At 35.5% G+C, this 26425-nt stretch overlaps 2 protein-coding genes across 4 annotated transcripts in view; one reads left to right on the top strand and one right to left on the bottom strand.

The window, feature by feature from the left end:
• The window catches only part of HPGDS (hematopoietic prostaglandin D synthase), a 37997-nt gene extending 28198 nt beyond the window's left edge, over positions 1 to 9799 (top strand). Inside the window, exons 4-6 of the mRNA NM_001194212.1 lie at positions 27 to 136; positions 6855 to 6953; positions 9453 to 9799. Of these exons, the coding sequence (NP_001181141.1) occupies positions 27 to 136; positions 6855 to 6953; positions 9453 to 9617 (374 nt within the window). The 3' untranslated portion in view covers positions 9618 to 9799. The remainder of the gene's footprint in view (positions 1 to 26; positions 137 to 6854; positions 6954 to 9452) is intronic.
• Positions 9800 to 12450: 2651 nt separating this feature from the next.
• SMARCAD1 (SWI/SNF-related, matrix-associated actin-dependent regulator of chromatin, subfamily a, containing DEAD/H box 1) overlaps positions 12451 to 26425 on the bottom strand; it is an 83969-nt gene continuing 69994 nt past the window's right edge. For all 3 annotated transcript variants that reach the window (XM_015138805.3, XM_015138806.3, XM_015138808.3), the window contains exons 16-24: positions 26039 to 26176; positions 24678 to 24773; positions 24462 to 24579; positions 24141 to 24262; positions 22689 to 22877; positions 21877 to 21995; positions 20465 to 20647; positions 18519 to 18628; positions 12451 to 14274 (exon numbers count right to left, since the gene is read on the bottom strand). In XM_015138805.3, coding sequence (XP_014994291.1) covers positions 14213 to 14274; positions 18519 to 18628; positions 20465 to 20647; positions 21877 to 21995; positions 22689 to 22877; positions 24141 to 24262; positions 24462 to 24579; positions 24678 to 24773; positions 26039 to 26176 — 1137 coding nt within the window. In that variant the 3' untranslated portion in view covers positions 12451 to 14212. The remainder of the gene's footprint in view (positions 14275 to 18518; positions 18629 to 20464; positions 20648 to 21876; positions 21996 to 22688; positions 22878 to 24140; positions 24263 to 24461; positions 24580 to 24677; positions 24774 to 26038; positions 26177 to 26425) is intronic.

Genomic DNA, 26425 nt, shown 5'->3' with positions numbered 1-26425 from the left:
TTGATGGGCCTCTCTCTATTCCATAGATTTGGCTGGAAACACAGAAATGGAACAATGTCAAGTTGATGCTATTGTGGACACACTGGACGATTTCATGTCATGTTTTCCTTGGGCAGAGAAAAAGCAAGATGTGAAAGTAATGTGATCCATTTGCTATTCCTAGTATTAATCACATACCACCTGTCAGACATTGTTAGGTGCCTTAGAAAGTTCCTTTATATCAAAACAATATGTATAGTTTTAAAATATCAAATTATATTTTAAGAGTTTAAAATAAAGTACAGCAATTCCCTTGTATACCCCTTCACATTAACTCCTCCTCAGATGCAACCCTTTAAAAAATTTAACAGTTTCTTTAGGATTTACACATTTCCATATTTCTATAGGATATGTAAATATGACTTCCGGCCGGGTGCGGTGGCTCAAGCCTGTAATCCCAGCACTTTGGGAGGCTGAGATGGGCGGATCACGAGGTCAGGAGATCGAGACCATCCTGACTAACACGGTGAAACCCCGTCTCTACTAAAAAAATACAAAAAACTAGCCGGGCGCGGTGGCGGCGCCTGTGGTCCCAGCTACTCGGGAGGCTGAGGCAGGAGAATGGCGTGAACCCGGGAGGCGGAGCTTGCAGTGAGCTGAGATAGTGCCACTGCACTCCAGCCTGGGCGACAGAGCGAGACTCCGCCTCAAAAAAAAAAAAAAAAAAAAAAAAATGACTTCCTCTGATTGACCAATTGTAAATTATTTCTAAGGACTTATGATAGTACAGGTTAAGCATTCCTAACCTGCAAATCTGAAATCCAAAATGCCCCAAACTCCAAAACGTTTTAAGCACCAAGATGACAGCACCAGTGGAAAATTCCCCATGTAAGTACTTAACACAAACTTTGGCAAATGTGCAAAATTATTGAAAATACTGTATAAAATTACCTTCAGTCTATGTGTATAAGGTGCAAATAAAACATAAGTGAATTTTGTATTTAGATTAGGTCCCATCCCCAAGATATCTCATTATGTATATGCAAATATTCCAAAATCTGAAAAAATCTGGAATTCAAGACTATTCTGTTCCCAAGCATGTTGGATAAGGGATCTCAACCTGTAATAACAATTTTTCTCTTACATAGTCATCCTCTCTGCTTCCCTTTCACCAAGCTCCCAATATTGTGATGTGAAAATCTTTTGGTTAAATTAATATTCTGTGATTAGTATGCTACACAAATAACGCACAGAACTGTGCACTGTAGTATGCTTTTATAATATTTCCTTTCTCACTTTTCTTCCTCAAAATTAGTAATTGCTTTCTTTTGCTTCTTTTTACTTTTATTGCTGACTTTCCACAGTATCCAATAGCCTGCCAATACGATTTTCCACAAGATCAACGTTATATCAGTTCATCTGTTACTTCCAATATTTCTTGGAGCGCTCCGTCTAGGAGGCTTCCATTCTTTGCGGAGTTCTCTAGGTTTTCTGCACAGCTGTCATCATTGGAATTCCCTTTGCTGTCATTCCAGGGATGCCATTCTGTGGAGTTGGAGTCCTGTTTCTGGATGCTGCCTTCTTTCTTTGTTTACTCCATTGTTTATTTGGGGGGACATCCTCTAGTATTCCAAAAGCTAAAATGAAGGTTTGATGACAGCAGATATGACTATGACAGATGGTATGGATATGTCTATCTTGTGAGTCACACTGCTTCACTCCAGTATGGTTGTCCTAGATACTTGGTCACAGTTGTCATCCTGAGATCTTTATTGTTACCCTGAATTTTTTTTTTTTTTAAATCATTTCCTGGGTTCATTCTCCTGTTTTCTTTCCTTGTTTTTGTGGAACAATCCTCCAAGAGCTTACTGGTCATAGGAAATAACAGTTTGAGGCTTTGGGGGCATTATTCGTCTAAAGATGTTTTTATTTTATTCTCAAACCTGTTTTATAGTTGGGCTGGGTGTAGAATTCTGATGAAAGTAATTTTTCATTAGTATTTGAAAGGCTGTTGAGAAGTTTGCGTCCAATTTAATTACTGATCCTTTGTATGTGACCCATTTTTTTTTTTCCACTCTGAAAGATTATAAAACACATGCCCTTAGAGTTCTAAAATTTTTCAGTGATGAGTCTTGGTATGATCTTGTTTTCATCCATTGTGCTGTTTCCTTGGTGAGTCCATTCAACCCGGGACCCATGTCCTTTTAGTTCAAGGAAATTTCCTTTAATTTTTTCCTCCCCTTTAATGATTTCCTCCCCCTTTATTTTCTTTGTTCCATTATAGTAGAATTCCAATAATTCAGATGTTGGCTCTTTTCCTGTTTCCCATCTCTTTGCTTTTCTGCATTACTTTTAGAGAGCATTTCTCAACTTCATCAGTCCTTGAGTTCTAAATTTCTGATATTGTGCTTCTAAATTTATAAAAATTCTTAGGCTATCTGCTAAGAATGGGGAAGGGACAGCTGCCTAGCAATGTAAAATGAAGAACATCCCATGCTAAAACCGCTTAATAGTTTTCCACCAATCCTCATTTTATGCCCTCCCAAACCTCCTTAACCCCAGTTCTAGACATATCCGGTCATTTCCTGAGCCATTTAAGGAATTCGTGTTGTTGATGGAATTGGTTCTTGGCTTTCTTTTTGCAGGTGCCATTCACCCATCTGCTTACTAGCTTCAGATTTTATTTGCTCTTATCTCCTCTCTTTCCACTTCCTTGTGAGATCTATCTTTTTAAAAATATTCATTACTGTGGTTTAGAGATGAAAGTCAAATGATATATATTTGTCAAATTATTCATCTTTATGCAGAATTCTAAATAGACATCTTTATTACAGCTTCTAGTGGTTTCCTTTAGGACACTCATTACAGTCTCTATTTTAAAATATATTTACTTGTTTGTTGCTTGTCTCCTCGAGCTGGATGCATCAGGGGGGCAGGAATCATGTCTGTATTATTCAACTGATCCCACACCGCCATCACAGTTGCCTTTTATGTAGTAGGCATTACACACTTGTTGAATAAGTGATCAGAACCACACTCATCAAATGCACACCATGTGCCTGTGTTACTCTCAGCTCTTTCCCTGTGTTATCTCAGTCAGCCCTCCTTCTCCTCCTTCAAGATAAGTGCTTTTCATTGTCATGCTCACTTTCCAGATGAAGATACTGAGAGACGGAAGTTACAGAGTTGCCCAAAGTCACACAACTGACAGAACTGTGAACTGAGCCCAAACAGCTGAATTTAGATCCCATAGTCTCATCACCTAGATATACAATTGCTTAAAGTAACAAATTTAAGCATCCCTTTAGAATGAAACTGTTTTTATCCTCATCTTCCAGGTAAGAAAACAGAGTTTCATGTAGTGTAAACAACTTACCCAAAATTGTTCAGCTAGAAGTGGTGCAGAAGGAATTCAAATCGTCACTGACTCGAACCCCAGGTTCTTAACCACTGGGTATAATGCTGCAGTGCAAGCAGCTGTTCAAAACAGCTGTGCATGAATATTTATGTACATGTTAAAGCTAAAGCCGATAGCCGAAAGCCACAGCACAGATGGCAGGCAGTCTTATCAATTTACTTAAGCACATATTTAAGCACATACTATCTACTTAGTATTTATTGTAAATACTATTTAATTAGCACCTTCTGATTTGAATAGAGATATCTGGACACAAAAGTATTTACATTGACTGACTCCATGATATAAATGTAAGGTGTGTAGGGTCTGCAAACACACACATATATATATAGGCCTAGCCAGGAAATAAAGCTCAGCTTTGATGATAGAAATACAACTTTTTGACGTAAGTACATTTAGGCTCTGGAGTCAAACTGCCAGGCTTAAATCCTGATTCCCTTCTTACTAGCTGTCACTTAACTCCCTATTTATAGTTCAAACTCTTTGCAAAGTGGGGATATAACAGGCTCTACTTTGAAGTATGTTGGCAAGATTAAATGTTAGCATATGTGCCTATGGCTAGGTAAGAAGTGTTAAATAAATATTAACTATTATAATTAATAGTTATATACTTTGGTGTTGTTTTCACTATTTGTCAGACATGGCATCTGCATTTTACATATCATTATAAATGTAGAAACAGATAATCTCCAATTTATAAGTGTCTAAAGATTTTTGTTCCATGTACCAAAGACCCCCCTGATGTGCAGTCTATCAATTGATCAGTTTGCTCTTCTCTACTTTTCTATTTTCTATCTTTCTGTGGCTGAGGTTCCATAACAGAGGCCACCTCCCAGAGGAAAATATTCTTTGAACATTTGTGATAAGAGTAACACTCTACCTTTGTATTAGAATAACAACTCTCTTATGTACCACCTATTTCAAAAAACAATTTCAAAGGACATAGCAATCCAAGTTCATGATTAAATCATACAAAGGCAGAACACGTTGCAGAAACATTGCTGATAGCTACAGACTAATTAACAAGCAGGACTTGGCTAATATATAATGAAAAATGCACATTCTGCATTTCATTTCTTAGACTGTTGGTAGTGGGCTGCATTGCTGCCATCTTGTGGTCAGGTGAACATTTCAAAGGCAGAATATTGATGCACTTAAGATGGATAGTGAATATATTCTTGTCACACGTGCCTTAAAAATCTACCAAATATACACAATGTTACAGTATTTATCACTAAAAATTCCATTTCCAATGTAAAGAAAGAAAAACAAAAGATGTCCTTGGATATTGGTCACCATGACAATCCTTGAACTTATCATTAGTGTTACTTTGGTTATTTAATGGATCTGTGTTTCCATTTCCTCATCTAAAGAACAGGATGGGGAAGAAGAATGAGAAGGCCTGAGGACATTCTGATGTCCTGGTTCCAACACAAAATAATTTTGGTAGTGCATATATAAAAATGCTTTTGAGAAATATGCGAACCTCCCTAAAAGCCGTTTGTTAGACTTTCATACCAACAATTTCTCAGGGTGAAAAAACCTCCTTTATAACTCTCTGAAAAGGGAGGCTAGAAATTTCTGAATCCATCAAGCTATTATAGGAGTGGCTGTCTAGGATGGATCAGGAAATGTATTTTTTAAAATATATCTGGAAAAAAAAAAAGAGGTGTAATCAAATCTTATCCTCTATATTATTTTGGTTGATTGTACTTTAAAATGAAACTTAAATACTAATTATACTGTTTATTAATTTATATTTCATTAGACTGAAATAATTCACCAAACTTATAAAGAGAATCTGGGCTCAAGAAGTCAATAGCACAGATATAATAGTTTTGACTCTGCATATACACAAACATTGGTGTACCTGAAGCTCTGGAAATGTATGTTAGAAGAACAGAATTTCCCAGGAGTGCACACAGGAGTTTTTGGAAAGTTGTCCAACAATCAGTTTGGCCATTGCCTTTCTGACCGATGCCAACTGAGGTGAGCAGACCTGTGGCAAGCACCACATGGTTCTCGACTCACTGCCCTTCACTGGGATTACAAATTCTGTGTAAGCAGCAGGAAGACTCATACCTAATGTTTTTGTTAAAACTATGAACATACTGACCACAGAGCACTTTATAGAACAAGGGAAAGTACATAAAGTCAAAATAATGACAAGCTTTATAAGCTTCGGTTTTTAAATCTGGCAAACATATGTAAGTACATGTTGAGTATCCCTTATCTGAAATTCTTGGGACCAGAAGTATCTCAGACTTGGGGTTTTCTTCAGATTTTGGAATATTTGCATTATACTTACTGGTTGAGAATACCGAATCTGGAGAATCGACATCTGAGATGCTCCCCTGAGCATTCCTTTGGGCATCATGCCCATGCTCAAAACGTTTTGGATTTTGGAGCATTTTGGATTTTTGGACTAGGGAGGCTCAACCTGTATGTAAGGATGCTTTTGCAAATTGTACTTTACAAATATAAGGCATTATGTTGTGGTAGTATATATCATCTGGCTAAGCCATAATCATAACAGCAAGTAAATCAGCAAATTGGTGTGGTATCCACTATCTGACTTATCTTAATAAAGGCTGGATTTCATTATACGTCATTTAGATATATTAATAAATTATATATACATTTTATATTTTTGAGTTTGGCTTCTATTTCATAACCAAGACTCAAACAGGCAGAATTCTTATATATAAACAAACATCTCTTATCAAAAAAAGAGGCCTTGAGTAAATTATTTGGTCTTCAGATCTTCAAGTAGAAAAATAATGACAATTTAAAAAATGGATGTTTTATATATATTTCCCTAAGAGTGTTAATTTTTAAATAATATTAGTTTATATATCAAGAAGGGATAACTGGATGATGCATTTTATAGATGATATTCAAGATAGACAAATCTGATAATAAGGCACAATGGTAGTCCAATGAGAAAATACATAAAGGCCCAAGATCATGATTCATTATAAACGCAATAGTGAAATGAAGAACTGCCAAACTAGTAGAGTCTAGCCTTACGAAATAAAATAAGTTTCTTTACCTTCAGTTACATTATTTAGCTTTAAAAAAGCTAGGTTAAGAAAGAGGGAAATTTTTGAAATCTAAAAAGATAGAATCATTTTGCTTTAATAAATGTAAGAAAAATAAATGTAAAAAAAATGTTAGAAAAATTTTGTGGGTATTTAGTCATTATACACAAAGAAACTGTAAGAACTGGTGACACAAAACTATTTATTTTTTTATCCATGAGCAATAAAGAGATGACTGACATCTATAGAGAATCAGACCTAAATCTCCATGTCATAAAATTGAATAAAAAATCTAGCTACTTCTCTTTCTTCTTGAATTCATGTGGGAGAATAAAGATGGAGAAATCTACTTCCTCCTCAGATCATGTTACTTTTCTTCTCATTATTCTTAAAGTGATATTTTCTCCTTCTCCTAGGAGCAGATGTTCAATGAGCTGCTCACGTATAATGCGCCTCATCTTATGCAAGACTTGGACACATATTTAGGGGGGAAAGAGTGGCTTATTGGTAACTCTGTGAGTATGTTTTATATCTTAAAAAATTCAAGTGAATAAAAAGACAAACCAAAAAACTATGAAAACTTATTGAAAAAAAGTTACCTATAGGGAGGGAATAGAATTTACAGCAAGAACAAAGGTTAAACTCCTTTAAATAAACCTTTTTAAAAAACAGATTTGACTTTGGAACCGTATTTTATATAATTATATATTAGCAGCAAAAACTTAAAAAGCTATCCTAAAAATCAAAGTGAAGTAAATGAACCTAACTGTGCAAAAGAGATGCATAGAGAACACACAGAATACAAATGTACTCTATTAGAGAATAACTATTTCAAGAAGTACCATTTGTAAAACACACTAATTTGATTATACATCTAAGACAGATATCTCTTAGATTAGAACAGAAAATCATATACTATTTTCAGTAATCATATTGTTGGTGGTACTAGAAACTATTGGTATTTTTTTTTCTGGTATTATTATACTTATATTGTGGGTACAAAAATAAATTGTGTTTATGTCACTGAGAACCAGGATCTTCAATGTGGGAGAAAGGAGATAGAGATGTAAGGTGAGTAAGGTCAAGTAAATACCCGATTCCTGAACTTGAACTACAGCTAACAGTATAAACTCATATGTATTTTATATCAGGATAAATTATGAAGCATTTTATATCTCAACTGGAAAATGTTTCTCTTCATGGAAGTATGCCAGTTGATAAGAAAGACAGACTGATACAAACTGTCACCACTTTCCAACCCCAGAAAAATTAATTAGCGTAGGCATAGACCATCAATAATCACAAACCAGATACTACGCACACTACCACCTACGAGTAGTCTTGACAAAAAATCCAATCTAAACCTGATTTACAAGTTGTGGCAAGTGGCGGTCCCTGCCTTCAGGGAGATTGCATTCTGGGAGATAAGATTGCTTCTGTAGCAGGCTGACACTCTGCTGTCTGCCCTGTTCAGCCCTTCTGGGTGATACAGAAGTAAACTTGCCACATCTTTTTCTCAACTTTCAACCTCTTCACATACGCCTTCATTTCTTCTGACTCCCCTCATAGCCTTTCCTAAAATGCTCCTCTCCCCGCCCTATTTAATGAATAATTTATAAGAATTTATTTTTCATTTTCTATTAAAATTCCTTTGTAAATGATGTTCTGATCTCATCTCTGAGCACTCTCTCCCTTCTTCACAGTGCTCCAAACACACTGGTGTGTGTGTTCCTCAGACTTAACTCACACTCCCACCTAAGGGTCTTTACGCTCTTCCCCATATCTGGAACGCTTAATCCCCAGATTGATCACTGCAGGTCTCAATCCTTTTTTATATTTAAGCCTGGGCTTAATATAAAAAGTGTCACCTCTTGAAAGTCTTCCCTGACCATGTCACAGTCCATCACAACTTCACTTTTTTTTCATAACCCCCATCGTTTTGCATATTTGATTGTTTGTCCCTTCTAAAATATAAAAGCTACATCAGAGAAGGGGCTTGCATCCTACCTTGCTCTCCAGCACCTAGACCTGGGCATGGCACACAGTAGGTGCTTGATAAATATTTGAATAAATTCTGGATTTATTCTGAATTCTGAATCTTCCAGCCAGTAGCTTCTCTTGGCTGACAGATGTTTAGTAAGTTCCTGAAACACTAGCAATCAGCTTTATTAAATTCTATACAAAAAGATAAAAGAGTAGTCCACATTTAAACTTCACTCTTTGATAATCATATGGAGCCAAAGTAACAGCATACAGATTGGTTTCTAATCACAAAGGTAGAAACATACAACTGTACAATGGTAGGACCAGGCTGTCATCACTAATCCAGTGGCCAATCTTGGCATACCCTAATGGTTAGACACCCATATATTCTTTTTATGTGATACAATACAATGTATTTTAGCCACAAATATTTCACTTGAAATATTTCACTTGAAAGGAGTAACCTGCGCCCCTTCCTTTATACTATGTAGTACAAAGGAACAAGGTAAGATGAAATACAAAGGTCCTGAAGATAGAACTTTCTGTAGGACTAGAGTGAAATCTTCAATAATTTGGTAATGTGAAAAAAAGGGTACTGTTTTGAAGAGTTAATGGACATAACCAGATGAAATGCATAGACCTGGAATAGATCCTGCTTTGTCCTGTAAAGGGCATTTTTAGAACAGATGGAAAAATACGTATTGGTTATTGGATAAGGAAAATGTATTGTCACAGAGAGGTGGAGACTGGACAAGGTTAAGAGTATGTACCATTAAGATCTCATCTTAGTAAAACAACATCTATCAGCATGGAAAAATATCTTATACACGAAAATGTTTAATAGTAGTAACCTGAGTGTTGGAGTATGGTATTATCAGTAATTTTCTGAACTTCTATCATATACACATTCTGTTTTTGTAATAACAAGATTATTTTCAATCTTTTAGATTAATAAACTAATTTTAATTTTGGAATGCCGATACAGCTATACTTTCTATGTTCAAATGAAAAGTTTGTTTCCTTTAAATTAGGTGACTTGGGCAGATTTCTACTGGGAGATTTGCAGTACCACGCTTTTGGTCTTTAAACCTGACCTGTTGGACATCCATCCAAGGCTGGTGACTTTACGGAAGAAAGTCCAAGCCATTCCTGCCATCGCTAACTGGATAAAACGAAGACCCCAAACCAAACTCTAGTTGATCCATGTTGCCTTCAAGTTTGTTGTTCTCGGGGCATCTCTCTTACCAGATAAGACAGGTACATCAGCCTGCCAGATAATCCATATGCTCCCTTCCCAACTCCACCAAGATTTCCACTTTAAGCCATATTCTGATTTTTAAAAAGGAAAACACAAACACAAGCAAATCTTTCTGCAGTACCTTTTTCTTTCAGAATAGCTTCGCATCATTTACAATGGCGGAAAAATAGTATGTAATACAGGCAGACCTTGCTTTGCACAGGTTCTAACATGCACGAATTGCAGTCATAATGGTTTAGCAACACCATTCTTCCCCTTCCCCAAAATGGTTTGGACTTCAGCTACCACAATTACCTGTAATTGCATAAAACACAAACTTTGCTCATGGCTCTCCAGTCCACATATCCCTGTGTAAATAACCTATGTACATCATGACCAGTGACCAGTCACTTCTTTCAAAGACTGCCAGAGGTCACTGCACATCTCTTATTCCTGCATAGACAGCAAAGTGTGTAGTTGTATTGCTATTGCCTGCTTGTGGCCCAGTGATAAATCCCTTTGACATTTTACAAAAATGAAGAATCAAAAGAGGGAACTCCCAACAAAGATGCAAGTGCAGCAAAGGAACAAAAACTGATAATCCTGGAATGAAATTCAACTGAACATAAAGGGAGCTATAGAGAAAAGAGCTGACTGTGGGAATCTGACACGGCTCAAGAGGCTCTAGATATGCAGCCAGAGAAACTTGTAAAGATGAATTTACTGACATGAATAAAGTTGTTGTGATAAGAAAAATGTAGATATCCCAGAGATCGAGAATGAGAAGCCAGACAAGCCACAGACTTGAAGAAAATACTTGTAAAACACGTATTTGATAAAAAACTGTTATCCAAAATTCTACAAAGAACTCATAAAACTCAACAATAGGACAGCAAACTGATCAAAAATGGGCAAAAGACCTCAATAGACACCTCAACAAAGATACAGGTAGCAATATGCATATGAAGAAGTGCCCAACAAAATGTCATTAGGGAGCTGCAAATTAAAACAAGATACCACTATATGACTGTCAAAATGGCAAAAGTCCAAAACAGCAGATAACACCAAACGCTGATGAGGATGGGAGCAAGGGTAACTCTCATCTGTTGCTGATGAGAATACAAATGGTACGGCTACCTTGGAAGACAGTGACAGTTTCTTACAAAACTAAACATATGCTTACCAGACAATCCAGCAATTGTGCTCCTTGATATTTATCTCAAGGACCTGAAAACATGTCCACATAAAAACCTGTCCACATATATTTACAGAAGCTTTATTCACAATTAAGAAGTCAAAAAAGAGATGAGGATGTGGGGGAGAAAGAAAGAAGAGGAAAATAAAAGCCCAGATAGGTATGATCTTATTTAAGGTGTTTCCTTCCTCTCAATGTTTTATGAAATTGAAAAAAAAGTTATTTAATACTTTAGGCCAGGCGCAGTGGCTCATGCCTGTAATCCCAGTACTCTGGGAGGCTGAGACGGGCAGATCACTTGAGGTCAGGAGTTCGAGACCAACTTGGTCAACATGGTGAAACCCTGTCTCTACTAAAAATACAAAAATAAGCTAGGCGTGGTGGTGGGCGCCTGTAATCCCAGCTACTCAGGAGGCTGAGACAGGAGAATCACTTGAACTGGGAGGCAGATGTTGCAGTGAGCTGAGATCGCGCCACTGCACTCCAGCCTGTGTGACAGAGGGACTCTGTCTCAAAACAACAACAAAAATATAAATTATTAAGGATTACACATAAAAACAAAGTGTATTTTCTAAGTTCCTTGATTCTTTGGATCAAATTTTGTTGTTATTAGTGGCTGTAAGTAAATGATAATAGGTTGTATGTGAATCTTATTCAAAGCCCTCCAACATGTAATCCAGGCAATCTAAAGAAAAAATGTTACTTTTAAAAAAAGAAATGCAAATAATGTTCTAGATAATGAAAGTAGTTAACTTTTCTCCACTCTTCTGCATAGCTAAATTTCCCCATCAAGTTTTAATGAAGACAGAACTAAGTGATAATCCAATGCTTATACAAAATTATGAAAATTCAAAATAAGAGAATCAGTCCTACATATTGATACAAATCATAATTCAAAGTATAACCACAGCAAGTTTCATAAGGAAGTATTTGGCATTATCATAACCTTTAGGTAATCTTTTTGCACTGAAGGACAACACATTCCATTATCCCATTGTGTATCCAAGTGAAATGTCTCCTTGCTTCTATACAAAGAGAGGCTGGCTAAGCAAGAGTGAAGTCAAGCAGAAAGTGAACTGCATATTGAATTTACTATTTCAAAAATACATTTTTGAGGAGTTGAAGTCAATTCCTTAAATGTATGGACTGTGAAGTATCACACATAAGGTCACACAAATGGAAACCAAATCTCCTCATACCCCCGTCTCTCCACTACATGATAATACCAACTGTTAGGAACAACAGTAATGTTTCAAAATAAGTATCTACTGGCATAAAGTTAAAAGTCTATGGGGGTCCCAAAGTTATAAAAATGCATAAGGCATGTCTCATGTAGCCTGCATTAAAAAAAATGCTTCAGTTGGTCACAATATTACTCCAACTCTCGCTTCATTTGCTCTGTAGTGATAATTGGTTACAGTATTTACTGACATCAGTCCAATGAAGGAACCAATGAGAATACATCCTAAGTAGTAAGTTCCAATTTACTGACAAACAGGCAATATTAAGCATATAAGATAATCTCACTTGTGCCCAAGATTATATATTTTTAAAAGAGGAGGATTAGAAACTATTAAAAAGGGTGTGAAAATACAACTTATGATCACAAATATTTTTATTAAGCCCAAGACATAATAGCGCATTACAGGAAGAACCCAACTACATTTCATTAGAGATAAAAGTATGGATATAACAACAACAACAACAACAAAAAAAGAAACAGCCTATCATTGAAAATACATTAATACAGAAAACTTATGAGAAATCCATTATGAGATTTTAAAAGGTAAAATTCCTAACAATTTGAATAACTGATTTGGGTATGGTGATGTACAAGGAGGTAGTATTAACACATGAAGACTCCTTTTAGCCCTGTAATGGTAAAATATATTCAGTCTGTTCAATATCCCATCAAGACTGGGGTTATGCCATGAGTTCTCAGAGTCTTTAATATCTAAATAATCACTGTTTAAGAGTTTTATTTGCCTTCCAAATCCAGAGGGTCATATTACCTTAGCATCTTAGCAAGTTAGGATGCTTTGAAAGGTATGATTTCCAAAAATTAACAAATCTTTGATTTATAAATAAGTTTATTTATAATGATATTTACACAATAAAAACAAAACACATGGAACTCACAAGTTATACAAAGAAACTGAAGTATAATAAAAACAGCAATATAGACTGACAGGCAGAAATTTAAAGAAAGATTTAATAAAGAGTTAAATATCAAATAGACAACTTCACTTCTAAATTTCACTTTGTCACTCACACTGAATTGGAATTGAACAATGGCTCTCTCTTCAGGCGGTCCTGTACTGGAAATTCTGGAAACTGGTAAAATATATTTTGATAAGCGTTTCAAGTTAATGACCTATTTCCATGCAGTACCTAATGCTGCCTTTAGATGAAGTCACATTCAGTCTGCTTTGAAGTGAAATAGCTTTAAGTAATCTGTTCTGCCAGGCTAGAAAAATGTCACCAACATTTTGCTGATGCATGGAGATGTGGCAGTAATAAACTACTATTTAGAGAGGAAGAGAATTGGAGCAGAAGTGACTGGGCAACAGTTTCAAGAGAAGCAAAAGCCGGGAGAGGGAAATCAATGAAAACATGCACAAGTTTAGGCAGAGTAATATGCACTATTAGTGCAGTTGGAAAATGAACAGAAGGAATTAATCCATGGAGCAAGGTAAGGGCTTCTTTAGTTACTATTCACTGGAAAACAACTTAGTGCCTAGCCAAACAAATTTGTTTCAGCAGAAGTACTTGAGAGGACCTGGGGGATGTTAGTATATGGAATGCCACCTTTAAATTCAGGTTGAGTTCTTGCTGACATTGGTGAACATCTGCTTCAAATAGCAATAAAATGAAAGCTATATAATCTATACAGCTGCATTCTTTAACATAATAAAAAAGAACTTCAAATGAGACAAGCAAAAACAAGACATAAGCATTGTCAAATAAGGCACATGTAAAAATCTACACACATTATCCAGTGAAAGACAATATATATATATTTGGAGGTAGAAATAATTACAAAAATACTGACATTTCTAAAGCATTAGCATATTTGTTACAAACAATCACCAACTAATCCCCATTCAGAAAACTGCTTTGTAAAATGATTATTCAACATCTTCAGGACTACATATTTGTGGCTTCTTTTTTGAAATTTCATGTGTGAGTATTTGGAGAATTCAGTTAGTGGCAAAAAGTTGTCCATACTATGAGAAATGTAATATGGAAATTATAAAAAGTTATAAATGTTCATAAACCCCATGGTCATCATAATGTAAATGTCCTTGAGTGCACCAAGTTGATATTTCCTCATCAATTGAGAGTTCACAGTTCTTATTTCACAGGCCCATTGATGTTTTTAGTAATGTGGCTATATCTGCTGGCATACTCCCTTCATCACCTGTAGGTCAGAAAGTAGCATTAAAAGCTTTATGAAAGTATTTTATTTTATAAAACATTGTCTCAATTTTTTTTTCTTTGGTGAATTCTTACTCATCTTTCAAGGGCTAGTTTGCTTCAGTGTCACCCCTGTTAGAAACCTTCCCTAATCACTACTTAGATTAGGGCTATTTCCTCTGTGTTCTTGTTCATATTGCCAACATAGCAATCTAAGGTTATGTTTCCAATTTTATAAAGCTATATAAAGATACACAGTAATACACTGGATCATATATAATTCTTGGTACTTAACTTCTCACATTTGCTAAATAAAAAACATTTATGTAAGAAACGGAGTAGGGAAAACAAAGACAACAAAGCCAAACCTAAACCAACCAAAACTTATTTAATCTATTTTCTTATTTTTCATCTGAAGATATAATCACTGACTCAGACCCACACTGTATACATATAAACAACATTCTGAGCACAGCATACCAGCTGATGATTAAATTAGCCACTTTAAATTACCTTGTTTATCCAATGTTTGCCCTATATATTAATTGAGGCCCCATATTTATAAGTACTTACAGGAATTATTTGAGATTTTCTAAATCCCTTTGTGTCACAGTGGCAGATAATCTAGCCATCCCTGATTAATTCAATTAGGCACTCAGAATATTTTGAGATGAGTTGATTTATTAATTTACCAGTTAGTGCAACAGAACAGCTGGCAATTCACAAATATTTGCTGATCTGTGATAGATCTGTAACTATGAATAATTTTATAAATTAGATGTGGCTGAAATGTAGCAAAACTAACCACTTCTCTCTTCCTCCCCTCTCTCACAAATATACACCTCAGTTAAAATCTAAAATCATGAGTACTTTTATCTACTCTTCTTTTCTCTGTTAAACACACACACACACATCCACAGGAACACAAAATAGTCCATCAACTCTTAGGGAGTTCACAGACATCCTTGCTTCCAAGCTCATCCATAGACTTGAAAATAGCCCATAAAATCCAAATTGACACTTCATAAATTACTAAATAAACTGATACCATGTTAGGAAGAATGCAGGGAGAAGAGGAAAGAAGGAAAGGAATAAGGAGATTCTTTTAAACTTAAAAGATACTAAAGATAGAATACAATAAAATGCTGTGTGTGAACTTTGGACCCTGGTGTTTTAAGGAAAGCTATAGAAGACATTAAGGGGACAAATGAGAGAAATCTAGATAAGAACAACATATGATAATATCTGAAAATTACTATTTATTTTATTAGATGCTATAATGGTATTGTACCAACTTAGAGGAATATGCTGCGATACTGAAAATAAATTGCCATGTTTGTAATTGACTTTATTATGGATCAATGGGAAAAAAGAAGCAGAAAAAACAAACACTGCAAATGTCACAGCTGTTAAATCACTGTATTTTTCATTCATACTATACTTTCAACAATTAAAAAAATTATGTGTGTGTGTGTGTATGTATGTGTGTGTGTGTATATATATATATATATATATATATATATATATATATATATATATATATGGAGAGAGAGAGAGACAGAGAGAGAGATATGGAGTCTTGCTATGTTGCCCAGGCTGGTTTTGAACTCCTGGGCTCAAACGATCTTCCCACCTGTCTCCCCAAGTGCTGGCATTATAAGCATGAACCACATACCCAGCTACTGCTTTCATTTTTGTATGACTATTTCTGTAATAAAAAAATTCAAAAAGTATGTAGTCATGATTGTGGTAATATATATTTTTTTAAAAGTTCAAAAAGGTAAAAAATGTATTAATACAATTAATCACATTAAGGGAAGTTAATGAAAAAAACCCAAACACAATCTTTATTTTAAAGCAGTGGCTCTCTGATTTTAGCTTTCTCAGAATCACCTGGACAGCTTGTTAAACCAAATATTATTAGGTCTCACCGCCAGAGTTTATGACCAAGTAGGTATACAATGGGGCCTGGGAATTTGCATTTCAAATTGCCAATTTCTTAGGAGATGCTGCTCCTGCTGTTGCTACTTTAATAACCACTAAGGTAAGTTCTAGAAACACAAAAAAATGATAAGCATATTTGAGAGGAATCATGGTCTTTACCTTTCATAGTTTCATGTAAGGGGGGGCAAACAGATTGTTAACAAAAAGCAATACATACTCAATTACAAATATACTTTTTGTTTACAGAGGAAAAGGACCTCATTGTGAGAGATGGAAAGAAGGGCATACATGTATTGTCATTAGTTCAGTGTCAAAATTACCTAAATGAAACCAGGGACGCAGCTGAAGACAAATGATTACAGCTAAATGAGTAAATAAGACACCATTACATCCTTAGTCTAGCAAATAAAATACACACTGGGAAAAAAACATATAAACAGCTTTAACAAGACAGAGAAAAACTTCTAGGAAAAGTGGTAAGGAGAGTGGTAAAGAGAGGGCAGGATTCTTCATAACTAAACATTTCAAAGGTACTGGCTTGAGAGCACAGCTAAAAATACACTGCTATTTTAACAGACAACGCAGGTGAACAGAACAGGCAAAATTTTAGACTGACCAAATTTATACAAATACAAATAATTTACATTAATTATGACTGAAAATGATTGAATATACACATCACCTCTGTTCCCATCATCTGTAATACCATTAAAATACAATGGGAGAAAAAGTGTAAGGGGATTAGACAAAGGAGAAAGAATAGGCGAAAAAGACAACAGCAGAGAGAGAGTTGTTCACAAATTTTGAAAGAAAACAATAGATGAAAGCATGGAAACTGATTTTCGCACAATAAAGTAAAAGCTTAAGTGTCTGCAGGTGGGAAATGCAAGGCTACTTCATACCAAGAATCCTTACCCTTCTACCCTCAAAGCTCAGGAAATGGGGGTAAATGGGAAACATGAAGCTATAATCAGCTTGAACAGGTAAGATGACTACAGCTTGCCCAAGAAAGCCAGCCATTTGCCCCAGATGTATAAAAATGAAGGTTTATTCTCTTTGGAGAATATGAGTCTGAGGAACACTGGACTTGTCATAGTAGAGAACAGAGAGGCTGCTGAAAACAGGCAGATTAACTATTAATATTTAAATATGAGAACAAACCTCCCTCCTTCAGTTCTCAGGGCCATTGGCTCATACCACCTCTCCCCACCTCTCTTCACTTCACAGGAGGCTGAAAAATTTACCTCTGAGGAAATGAACTAGCCCATAAGAAAAGACTTATAGTTAATTTTATCAACTATTATGGCTCTACTATATTTAGAAACTTATTATAGAATAAAATCCATGTATCTGGATATTTGCTGGTATTGGTAAAAAAGAATTTAAATGCTTTACTAAATTCTAAAAGCTGCCATAGCGAAATAATAAGGAAAACATTGCCCAAAGAGAATCTGCCTTACGCACTCACTTTACTGTATTTACTGGACAACCTGAAACTGGCAAGTTGCCATATGCACAAAAAGCCTAGTAATTCGTGTTAATTGTTTAACTTATGATCACCCTACTTATCCTTAAAGATCTCAGTTGCTTCTTACTCAAACTTTCTCTACTGCCCGCCTCCCCAAGCTTCCATAGCACCCTGAAATGTTATGCAAGAAAAACAAGTAATTATTTGATCATATGCATTTCTCTCTCGCTGTAGACAGATTAAAGTGTATTGACTTTTATAGTACAGAGTGCCTAATATAACACAGACATAACAGTATCTGTCATGAACAGAAATTTGCTAAATTAAAATGAACCATTATCAATATCAGGAATATCCTTATTTATTAGAATGAAAAAACTTGCTTATTTCCAATTAACTTAACATTAAATAAGAAAAGGTGCAGAAGAGTGTATCGTAGTTGACATGCACCCTTACTCCCATAAAAGAAAGAATACGTGTTTATTTCTACACACATAAAATAACTGGTCACACACACACAAAAACGAAAGGCTAACACTTGCCACCTCTATGGGGAAGTTGGGAGATGGGGTGACTAGGAGGTGTCTGTTCTTTCATTTCTGAGTTCTGAACATATTTTTTTCAAAAACATATACAAAAATAAAAATTTTGAACTTAAGAAACTTTAAAAAAATTATTTTAGTATTTTTGAAGTAAATATGCTTACCTTCTCCCACATCACACATCACCCCTAAACTGTAAGCTAGTTAAGGACTTTAGTCATCTTTGTCACCTTCTTGCACTAATTAGATGCATGGTCATATAAATACTGAAGTTTCTGCTTACAAAAAACTTACCTTCATCTACTGTAGTCATATCCTGTTCTAGTTTCAATTTCTGTTGGTTAATTTTTAGCATGGATTCTTCAATCGTCCCTTGGCTTATTAGTTTTATAACTAGTACTTCTCTAAAAAAACATACAAAATATGTCCATTGGTTACTAAATATAGTTATTTGGATATATGTAAACTATATTTAAGAGTTCAAAAAGAATACCTTGAAAATTATGACAAACATATCCTTAAATTCTTTTATTTAAGCCATTTGAGACTGACATTTTCTGAATATTTAACTTTTAGACACTCCTAAAGATGCAAGAAAAGAGAAAGATATTTGTATTTAAAGTAAATTACTGGCTGGGCACAGTGGCTCACATCTCTAATCCCAGCACTTTGGGAGGCTGAGGTGGGTGGACTGTTTGAGGCCAGCAGTTCGAGATCAGCTTGGCCAACACGGTAAAACCTGATCTCCACTTAAAAAAAAAAAAAGAAAGAGAAATACGAAAATTAGCTGGGTGTGGTGGCACACACCTGTAATCCTAGCTGGTTGGGAGGCTAAGGCATGGGAATTGCTTGAACCCAGGAGGTGGAGGTTGCAGTGAGCAGAGATGGTGCCACTGCATTCCAGCCTGGGTGACAGAGTGAGGCTCTATCTCAAAAACAAAACAAAACATATGTGTGTGTACACACACACACACACACACACACACAGATAAAACTACATTACAACAAACACTTCTGTGTTCAGATGGAAATTACTTTTTTTTGAGATGGAGTCTCGTTCGGTTGCCCAGGCTGGAATGCAGTGGTGCGATCTTGGCTCACTGCAAACTCTGTCTCCTGGGTTCAAGTGATTCTCCTGTCTCAGCCTCCTCAGTAACTGGGATTACAGTCGCATGCCACCAAGCCCGGTTAATTTTTGTATTTTTAGTAGAGACGGGGTTTCACCATGTTGGTCAGGCTGGTCTCAAACTCCTGACCTCGTGATCTGCCCGCCTCAGCCTCCCAAAGTGCTGGAATTACAGGCGCCAGCCACTGTGCCTGGCCCGAGAAGCAGTGTCTCTGTACACTTAAGGCAGTGCAGTCAGATACAAAGTTTCACAATAAGTACTGGTAAGTATTTAGTCTATAAATGAACATACCAATATCTTTTGGACATATATTAAAATACTTCACAAAGAGGACACTGTCTGATCTTTATTTATGTAAGCAGAGTTGTAACTATCTTCACCTTTTTTTTTTTTTTTTTTTTTTTTGAGTTGGAGTCTCGCACTGTCGCTCAGGCTAGAGTGCAGTGGCGCGATCTTGGCTCAATGCAAGCTCCACCTCCTGGGTTCACGTCATTCCTGCCTCAGCCTCCCGAGTAGCTGGGACTACAGGTGCCTACCACCACGCCTGTCTAATCTTTTTTTTTGTATTTTTAGTAGAGACAGGGTTTCACCGTGTTAGCCAGGATGGCCTCGATCTCCTGACCTCATGATCCACCCACCTCGGCCTCCCAAAGTGTGTGAGCCACTGCACCCGACTATCTTCACCTCTTTACAGTGCTGTGACCAATGTCAAAATTACCATTCATCTAAAATAATTTACAACTCAGTTTACTTCCTAAAGGGTAACAGGACAGCCCAGCAATAATTTGTGTATTATGAAGTTTGTCTGGGTCTTAAACTGGTCTAATAAGCAAGTCTTTTCAATTACTCATCTTTTTCAAAGGCGCAGACAATTGTTAATACTTCATGAACTGCAGAACTATTTGGAATCCGGGTGGATGGTTTTAATTACTAGAAAATGGAAGGGTTACTCAGTGCAGTCGATGTTCAACACTGCTGGCATAAAATACATATGTAGCCATGCTTTGCTGAAAAAATAAAAACTAAGGCAGGATATCCAACACTATATTCTATTGGTCTACACAAATTAAAGTGGCACTGAATTAAAAATACATTTCAACTAAAAACACTTACTTAGTCTGGCCTACTCTATGGCATCTATCTTCTGCTTGTTTGTCATTATAAGGATTACAGTCAATGTCGTGAAGTATAACAACATTTGCTGAAGTCAGATTTATTCCTAATCCACCAGCTTTTGTTGATAGCAGAAACACAAAGATATCCATATCGGTATTAAACTCATCAATTAGATGAATCCTGTAAGATAAACAAATTAGGTTAAATCTCACTAAAAAGTTGTATCATGTAATTAAAATGGAAAACAATCATTATCACATGAAAAGGAAACCCGAAGATGTATATACATCCCTTGGTATTGCAGTTACTTCTCCTCTGGCTATATCATGGAAGAGCCTCCTCAATTCACCAACTTCTTTTCTACGATATTGCTACCCCTACCAACTCTTACTTCAATTCAACTATTCAGATTCAATTAATTCCTAAATGACGATTTTGTTCTTTTTTAACTTGTGGCTTAGCTAAATTTTGTGTATGGCTTTTCAATCTTTAGCCTTCTCAGAAGTATATCAGCTCCTACTGGCAGACAGCATTCCTGATGAATCAAGGACCTCACGATCAGTGTATCATTGTATCAGTGGATTCTCCTCTTTTAAAAAAAAAACAAAACACAACATTATTTTTACCTTTACTCTAATGCTGGGGGGAAAAAAACCACTCTGGACAACAGAAAAAAAATAAACCAAAATATATAATTCAATTTAAACATACTACACAATTCCTTCCTTATTAAGACAATCCCTTCTTTACTAAGGTCAATCTTTACAACCTTTGGGAATGAAAAAAACTTTACCCATAGAATATGAAAGACTTTAAAACAATCTTGATGAAAGATAAGGTGTTTTAGACTTTGAAAAAATTTTAAAGGTGAAAATCATAAAAAATACAATTCTAACAGCTGTTTCAAAAGGTATTTGTATGCAATTCAGACAGAAAAATTAAAAGAAAATTATTTATTTATTTTTTGAGACAGGGTCCCACTCTGTCACCCAGGCTGCAGTGCAGTGGTGTGATCTTGGCTCACTGTAACCTCTGCCCACCAGGGCTCAAACAATCCTCCCATCCCAGCCTCCCCAGTTGGGACCATAGGCGTGCACCACCACACCTAGCTATTTTTGTTGCTGTTGTTGTTATTGGTATTTTTAGTAGAGACAGGGTTTTGTCATGTTGTTCAGGGTAGTCTTGAACTCCTGAGCCCAAGCAATCCACCGTCATCGGCCTCCCAAAGTGTTGGGATTACAGGTGTGAGCCACCAGGCCTGATCATTGAAATTACTCTTATTTTAAGGCAATGATTTGAAGTAATCAAACATAAAAACAACAAAATTCTATCAAGTACTCTAGACATTTAAAATTCTAACAACAACAACAAATGAGTGGTTTTTTTTTTGGAACATGAAGTATACCAACCTTTCAGAAATCTGAGTCTTTCCATCTAATCTGAGGTACCTATGCTGATGATGTTTTAACAGAACCTCTAAGATATCCAGCATCATGGTAAATTGGCTAAACAATACAACTCTATCACCCTGTGAAAATAGATATACGAGTTAGAAATAGAAAAAATTGTTTTACTTAAGCCTTGACAGGTCTAAACAGTTAGAAGTGTTACTTATATCATGTTGATAAATTTGCAGAAAATTCTCTATGATCAACTGCTTCTTTAATAGAAATCAATAATACCGAAGATATACATTTTATTGTAGCCTACATATGAATATACTGCCTTAGCCTCTAAACTTCAAGGCTAAAAGTTAGCTCTCAGTTTTGATTTTAAGAACAGTTAAATTACTTCCTTTTCGTAAGAAAAATGTCAGAAAATATGAACAATTGCATATGTGTGTCCTATCTGGACTGTGATTTTACAAATTTAGGCTATTTCACACATAAACGGCAGTATTACTTAAATAACTATTTAATGAATGGTGTTTTTAAAAACTAATTTCTTAGCACACATACAGATTGTCACCTATGAAATAATGACAATTAAGATTTTTTCAAAACATCAATACAGATACAGTCTACTAACTTTCTATTGTTTTTGAGGTTCAACAGAGGAAAGGAGGTAATCAAGAAAATATGTCAAGAAAATGTTCAAAACACTAAGTTCTGGAAGAATGCAGAACAGACATAAGCTAATTAAAGCAAGTCAGTGTGCCAGAATTGCTTTAAGAAGTTTAAGTAATTGAGAAAATACAAGAAACACCATTCTTCTTTAATACCTTCTGTTTCAATTCAGACAAGATGCATCCTAAAACTCGAAATTTTCCAGAATCTAAAATCAAGTCCATGTCTAATTGAAAGTTATTAATGTGTCGATACTGTTTACAAAGTACATGTAGTTCAAAGTCTGTCATAACTTCCATATCTTCAAAGATCAGGTCAGGGTTAGCCTCACAATGTGTAGGTTCCTTAAAACAAAACAGAACACAGTATACTTCAAAATAAAAATAATTTATAGTATGATCAGAAAAATTTAATAAAATTAACACCTGATAAAATACCTAAATCATAGAACCTTTTAGTGTAAGGAAAATTAATGTTAATCTTTTAGGTATAATAAAGGGGGGGAAGTCCTTACTGTTTTAGAGATAACATACTAAAATATTTACAGATTAAATAACGCCTAGAATTTGGTTCAAAATAATCCTGGGGAGAAGTCTGGGGTATAGATGAAAGAAGAGTGGTGTCATTATCAAATGGTAACTTTCAAAGGGGTGAAGTAACATATGAGCAGACAGTTTCATTATGAAATTCTACTTTTATAAATGTTTGAAATTCTCCGTAAGTTTAAAATAATATAAAAAAATTTAAAAAAGAAAATGGGTTGGCCAGGTGCAGTAGCTCACGCCTATAATCCCAGCACTTTGGGAGGCCAAGGTGGGTAAATCACCTAAGGTCAGGAGTTTGAGACCAGCCTGGCCAACATGGTAAAACGCTGTCTCTACTAAAACTACAAAAAATTAGCTGGGCGTAGTGGCGGGCACCTGTAATCCCAGCCACTCAGGAGGCTGAGGCAGGACAATCACTTGAACCTGGGAGGTGGAGGTTGCAGTGAGCAGAGATTGTGCCATCGTACTCCAGCCTGGGCGACAAAAGCAAAAGTCTATCTCAAAAAAAAAAGAAAAGAAAGAAAATAAGTTGCTTTCAACACAAAGATCAGTAAGGATAAATAAGGATAAAATGTTAAAGAAAGAGGCAAAAATAAACAGTAATTGCTAAAACTATAAAGAAGAAATAAAATGAAAAAGAAGTGCATTATGGAAGTCTAGACTAGGAGTTAGCAAACTGTTTCTGTGAAGGGCCAGATCATATTTTAGGCTTCGTAGGAAAAATGACCTGTACGGCAAGTACTCAACTCTGCCCCTGTAGTGAGAAAGCAGTCCCAGAAAACAAAAACAGGCATGACTGTGTTATAGTAAAACCTTATTTATAAAAATAGTCACTGCCATAAGGCCATAGTCTGCTGACCTATGATGTAGGTTATCAGTCCTTCTTTGTTCTTATGTCCCCCAAATCATCTGGAACTTAATCCTAGACCTGGTCTCAAAACAAAAAGTTTTTCCTAAATATGTAGTTAAAGGTTTAGTATGCCCATTGGGTTCACCAATCTTATAGCCTACCAACTTAACCTCTTATTATAGCTTAGTGTTAACATAATATGAAATCCTTACCTTTAGCATAAGCTGAGACATTTCCTTGAGTTTTTCAGCTGTGTAATATTGGCGATGTAATAAAGGATGATTGGCCATTTTCCTCAACTGCATCATGACATTGCACATTTCTGTGTTTTTCTCTGTGACCCAAAAAGAACACAGTAAAAAATAAAACCAAGTGGATAACTGTTTGTTGAAATATATCAACTAAGTTTTTAAATTACTTCCTCAAATTCCAGATAATTTTAAAAAATGCACAAATACCATGATATAACTAATCAAAATGCAGCCCCAGTATAAGATTCTTTTTCACATAAAATAGTGAAAATCAGATTATACCCAAGTTATTGATAGATTTTTTCAATCTGTTGAAAAGACCCAAATAGAGTTGCTCCTGCTTCTCCGACATTGCACACAACTCAATCCGATCTTTCTTCGGGGGTAACTGCTTGAGAACCTGAGAAAGAAAAAACAGTTTAAGATAATTGTTCTAGTGAAGAGGAAAACGTAAGTTTTAAAAACAATAAAAATAAAAAACATGTAGATAAGCATTACCTCTTCTTTTACTCTTCTGAGAATAAATGGCTTTATAATTTGTTTTGCATGTGCTATTCTCTCCTTTTCATATATACTCTGCTCATCTGCTGATTTCTGAGCAAAATAAAAACATATCCTTTTAGGAATTATTCATTTAAATTATTGCAATAACAGTATTATTACACAACATAAAAATCTCCCTCACTAGAGTCTGAGTTATTTTCTGTAGAAACATGATTCATTCTAGATGGAACTTTACATCTGAATTCTGGGCTGCCATGTACTTCTTGAAGCTCCATATGTATTTTGAAGTTTCATGATACATAATCATGTACTCTACTGAAGTAATCAATTTGAACTGCACTACATTGGTGTTCAGAAGTCACCAACTGATGAGTTATGAATGGATTACCTAGATAACTCTCATTTAAAAATGTGTCTAACTGTGGGTAAGGAGGAGCGTGGGGGGTAGAAAAGTCTTTATTTCTTTGTGGAAAATGGCCCCAAAAGGAATCTAGCGCAGGCTGATGCAAATCACGTGGTCTAAAAATGGGGAATAGCACCTACTCAAAACTGGTGATTTTGGAGAATTAAGAGGCAGAATTTTGTTCTAGGATGTGAAGGAGCCCTCCATATATTATGAACTAAAAATAGAAAGTAGTTCATAAAATCTGCTAGGCCATTTAAAACACTGTACATTAAGTGGGAGGGAATTCAAATTAGTAAATGTTAAAAAGGCAGTTAATTTGCAGTGGATGAATATCACAGAAAATTCTTACAAAAGATTAGTGATGTGGAAGAGAGCCAAGAATCAGTGTAAACACTGTGATACTGAAAAATGTGGGAGTCCTTGAAGGCTATACCTTACTTTTCCTAAACAATAAAGAAGTAACAAAACTTTTCTTGTGAAGAGGATTTCTTTACTGTCGCTTTTAGTTGTGACTTCGGTTTTATGAACATTTATTTCAAAATATATTTCTCAGCATAGGCATTTTCTGGATATTCTAGCTTTGTCTAGTTTTATAGTTTACCCATAAAAGAATGTTACTAATTTACGTAGCCAATTTTGATACAGATGATGTAATGATCAAATTTTCCTCACATATTATATATTTGAGCTCGTCATCAATTTAAAATTGTCATCCTTCAGAAAATTAGGATATTAACCAAGACTTCTGGCTATCGATTAGGGAAACTGCTATTATTTTTCTCCATTAAATTTTGGCTGACTTGCAACCCGATCCAAATATAGAGTTATCAACTACTTAAAGTTATTTCATAGAGCATATGCACTATGAAAACAAAAGAGACCTAAAAGAAGAATGGCCCAGATAAAACACAAATAACATATTTTGGAGAAAATATGCATTTATGCTTACTGTCTTAGAGGAAAACATTCTTCGTATTTCACTGGTGCTACTACTAAACATGTGTGGCATAACAAAATTCAACAGCGACATGAGTTCTAACAGATTATTCTGTACAGGTGTGCCTGTGAGCAGCAAACGGTTATTTGCCTGTGAATGAAGGTAAAATTTACATTAGCTTTTTCTTAAAGAGCCACTCCTTTCATGTCTACCCTCCCCAGTGAAAGGTAAAGGGAGGAGAGATAAATTATAACCAATATTAATAACAACATTCTGTGATAAACGATTAGTAATTTAGATAATTGATGTCTGCTAATATCAATAGCAATGAATACGACAACCACTGGTCTTATAAGTAGGTAACTTGTGTCCTCGTATCACCTTTATGAGGTGATGAAA

This window comes from Macaca mulatta, chromosome 5 (genome assembly GCF_049350105.2).
Source record: "Macaca mulatta isolate MMU2019108-1 chromosome 5, T2T-MMU8v2.0, whole genome shotgun sequence".
NCBI classification, from domain to species: Eukaryota; Metazoa; Chordata; class Mammalia; order Primates; family Cercopithecidae; genus Macaca; species Macaca mulatta.
The sequence above is the reverse complement of the archived record's forward strand: the minus strand, read 5'-3'. Positions and strand labels throughout refer to the sequence as shown.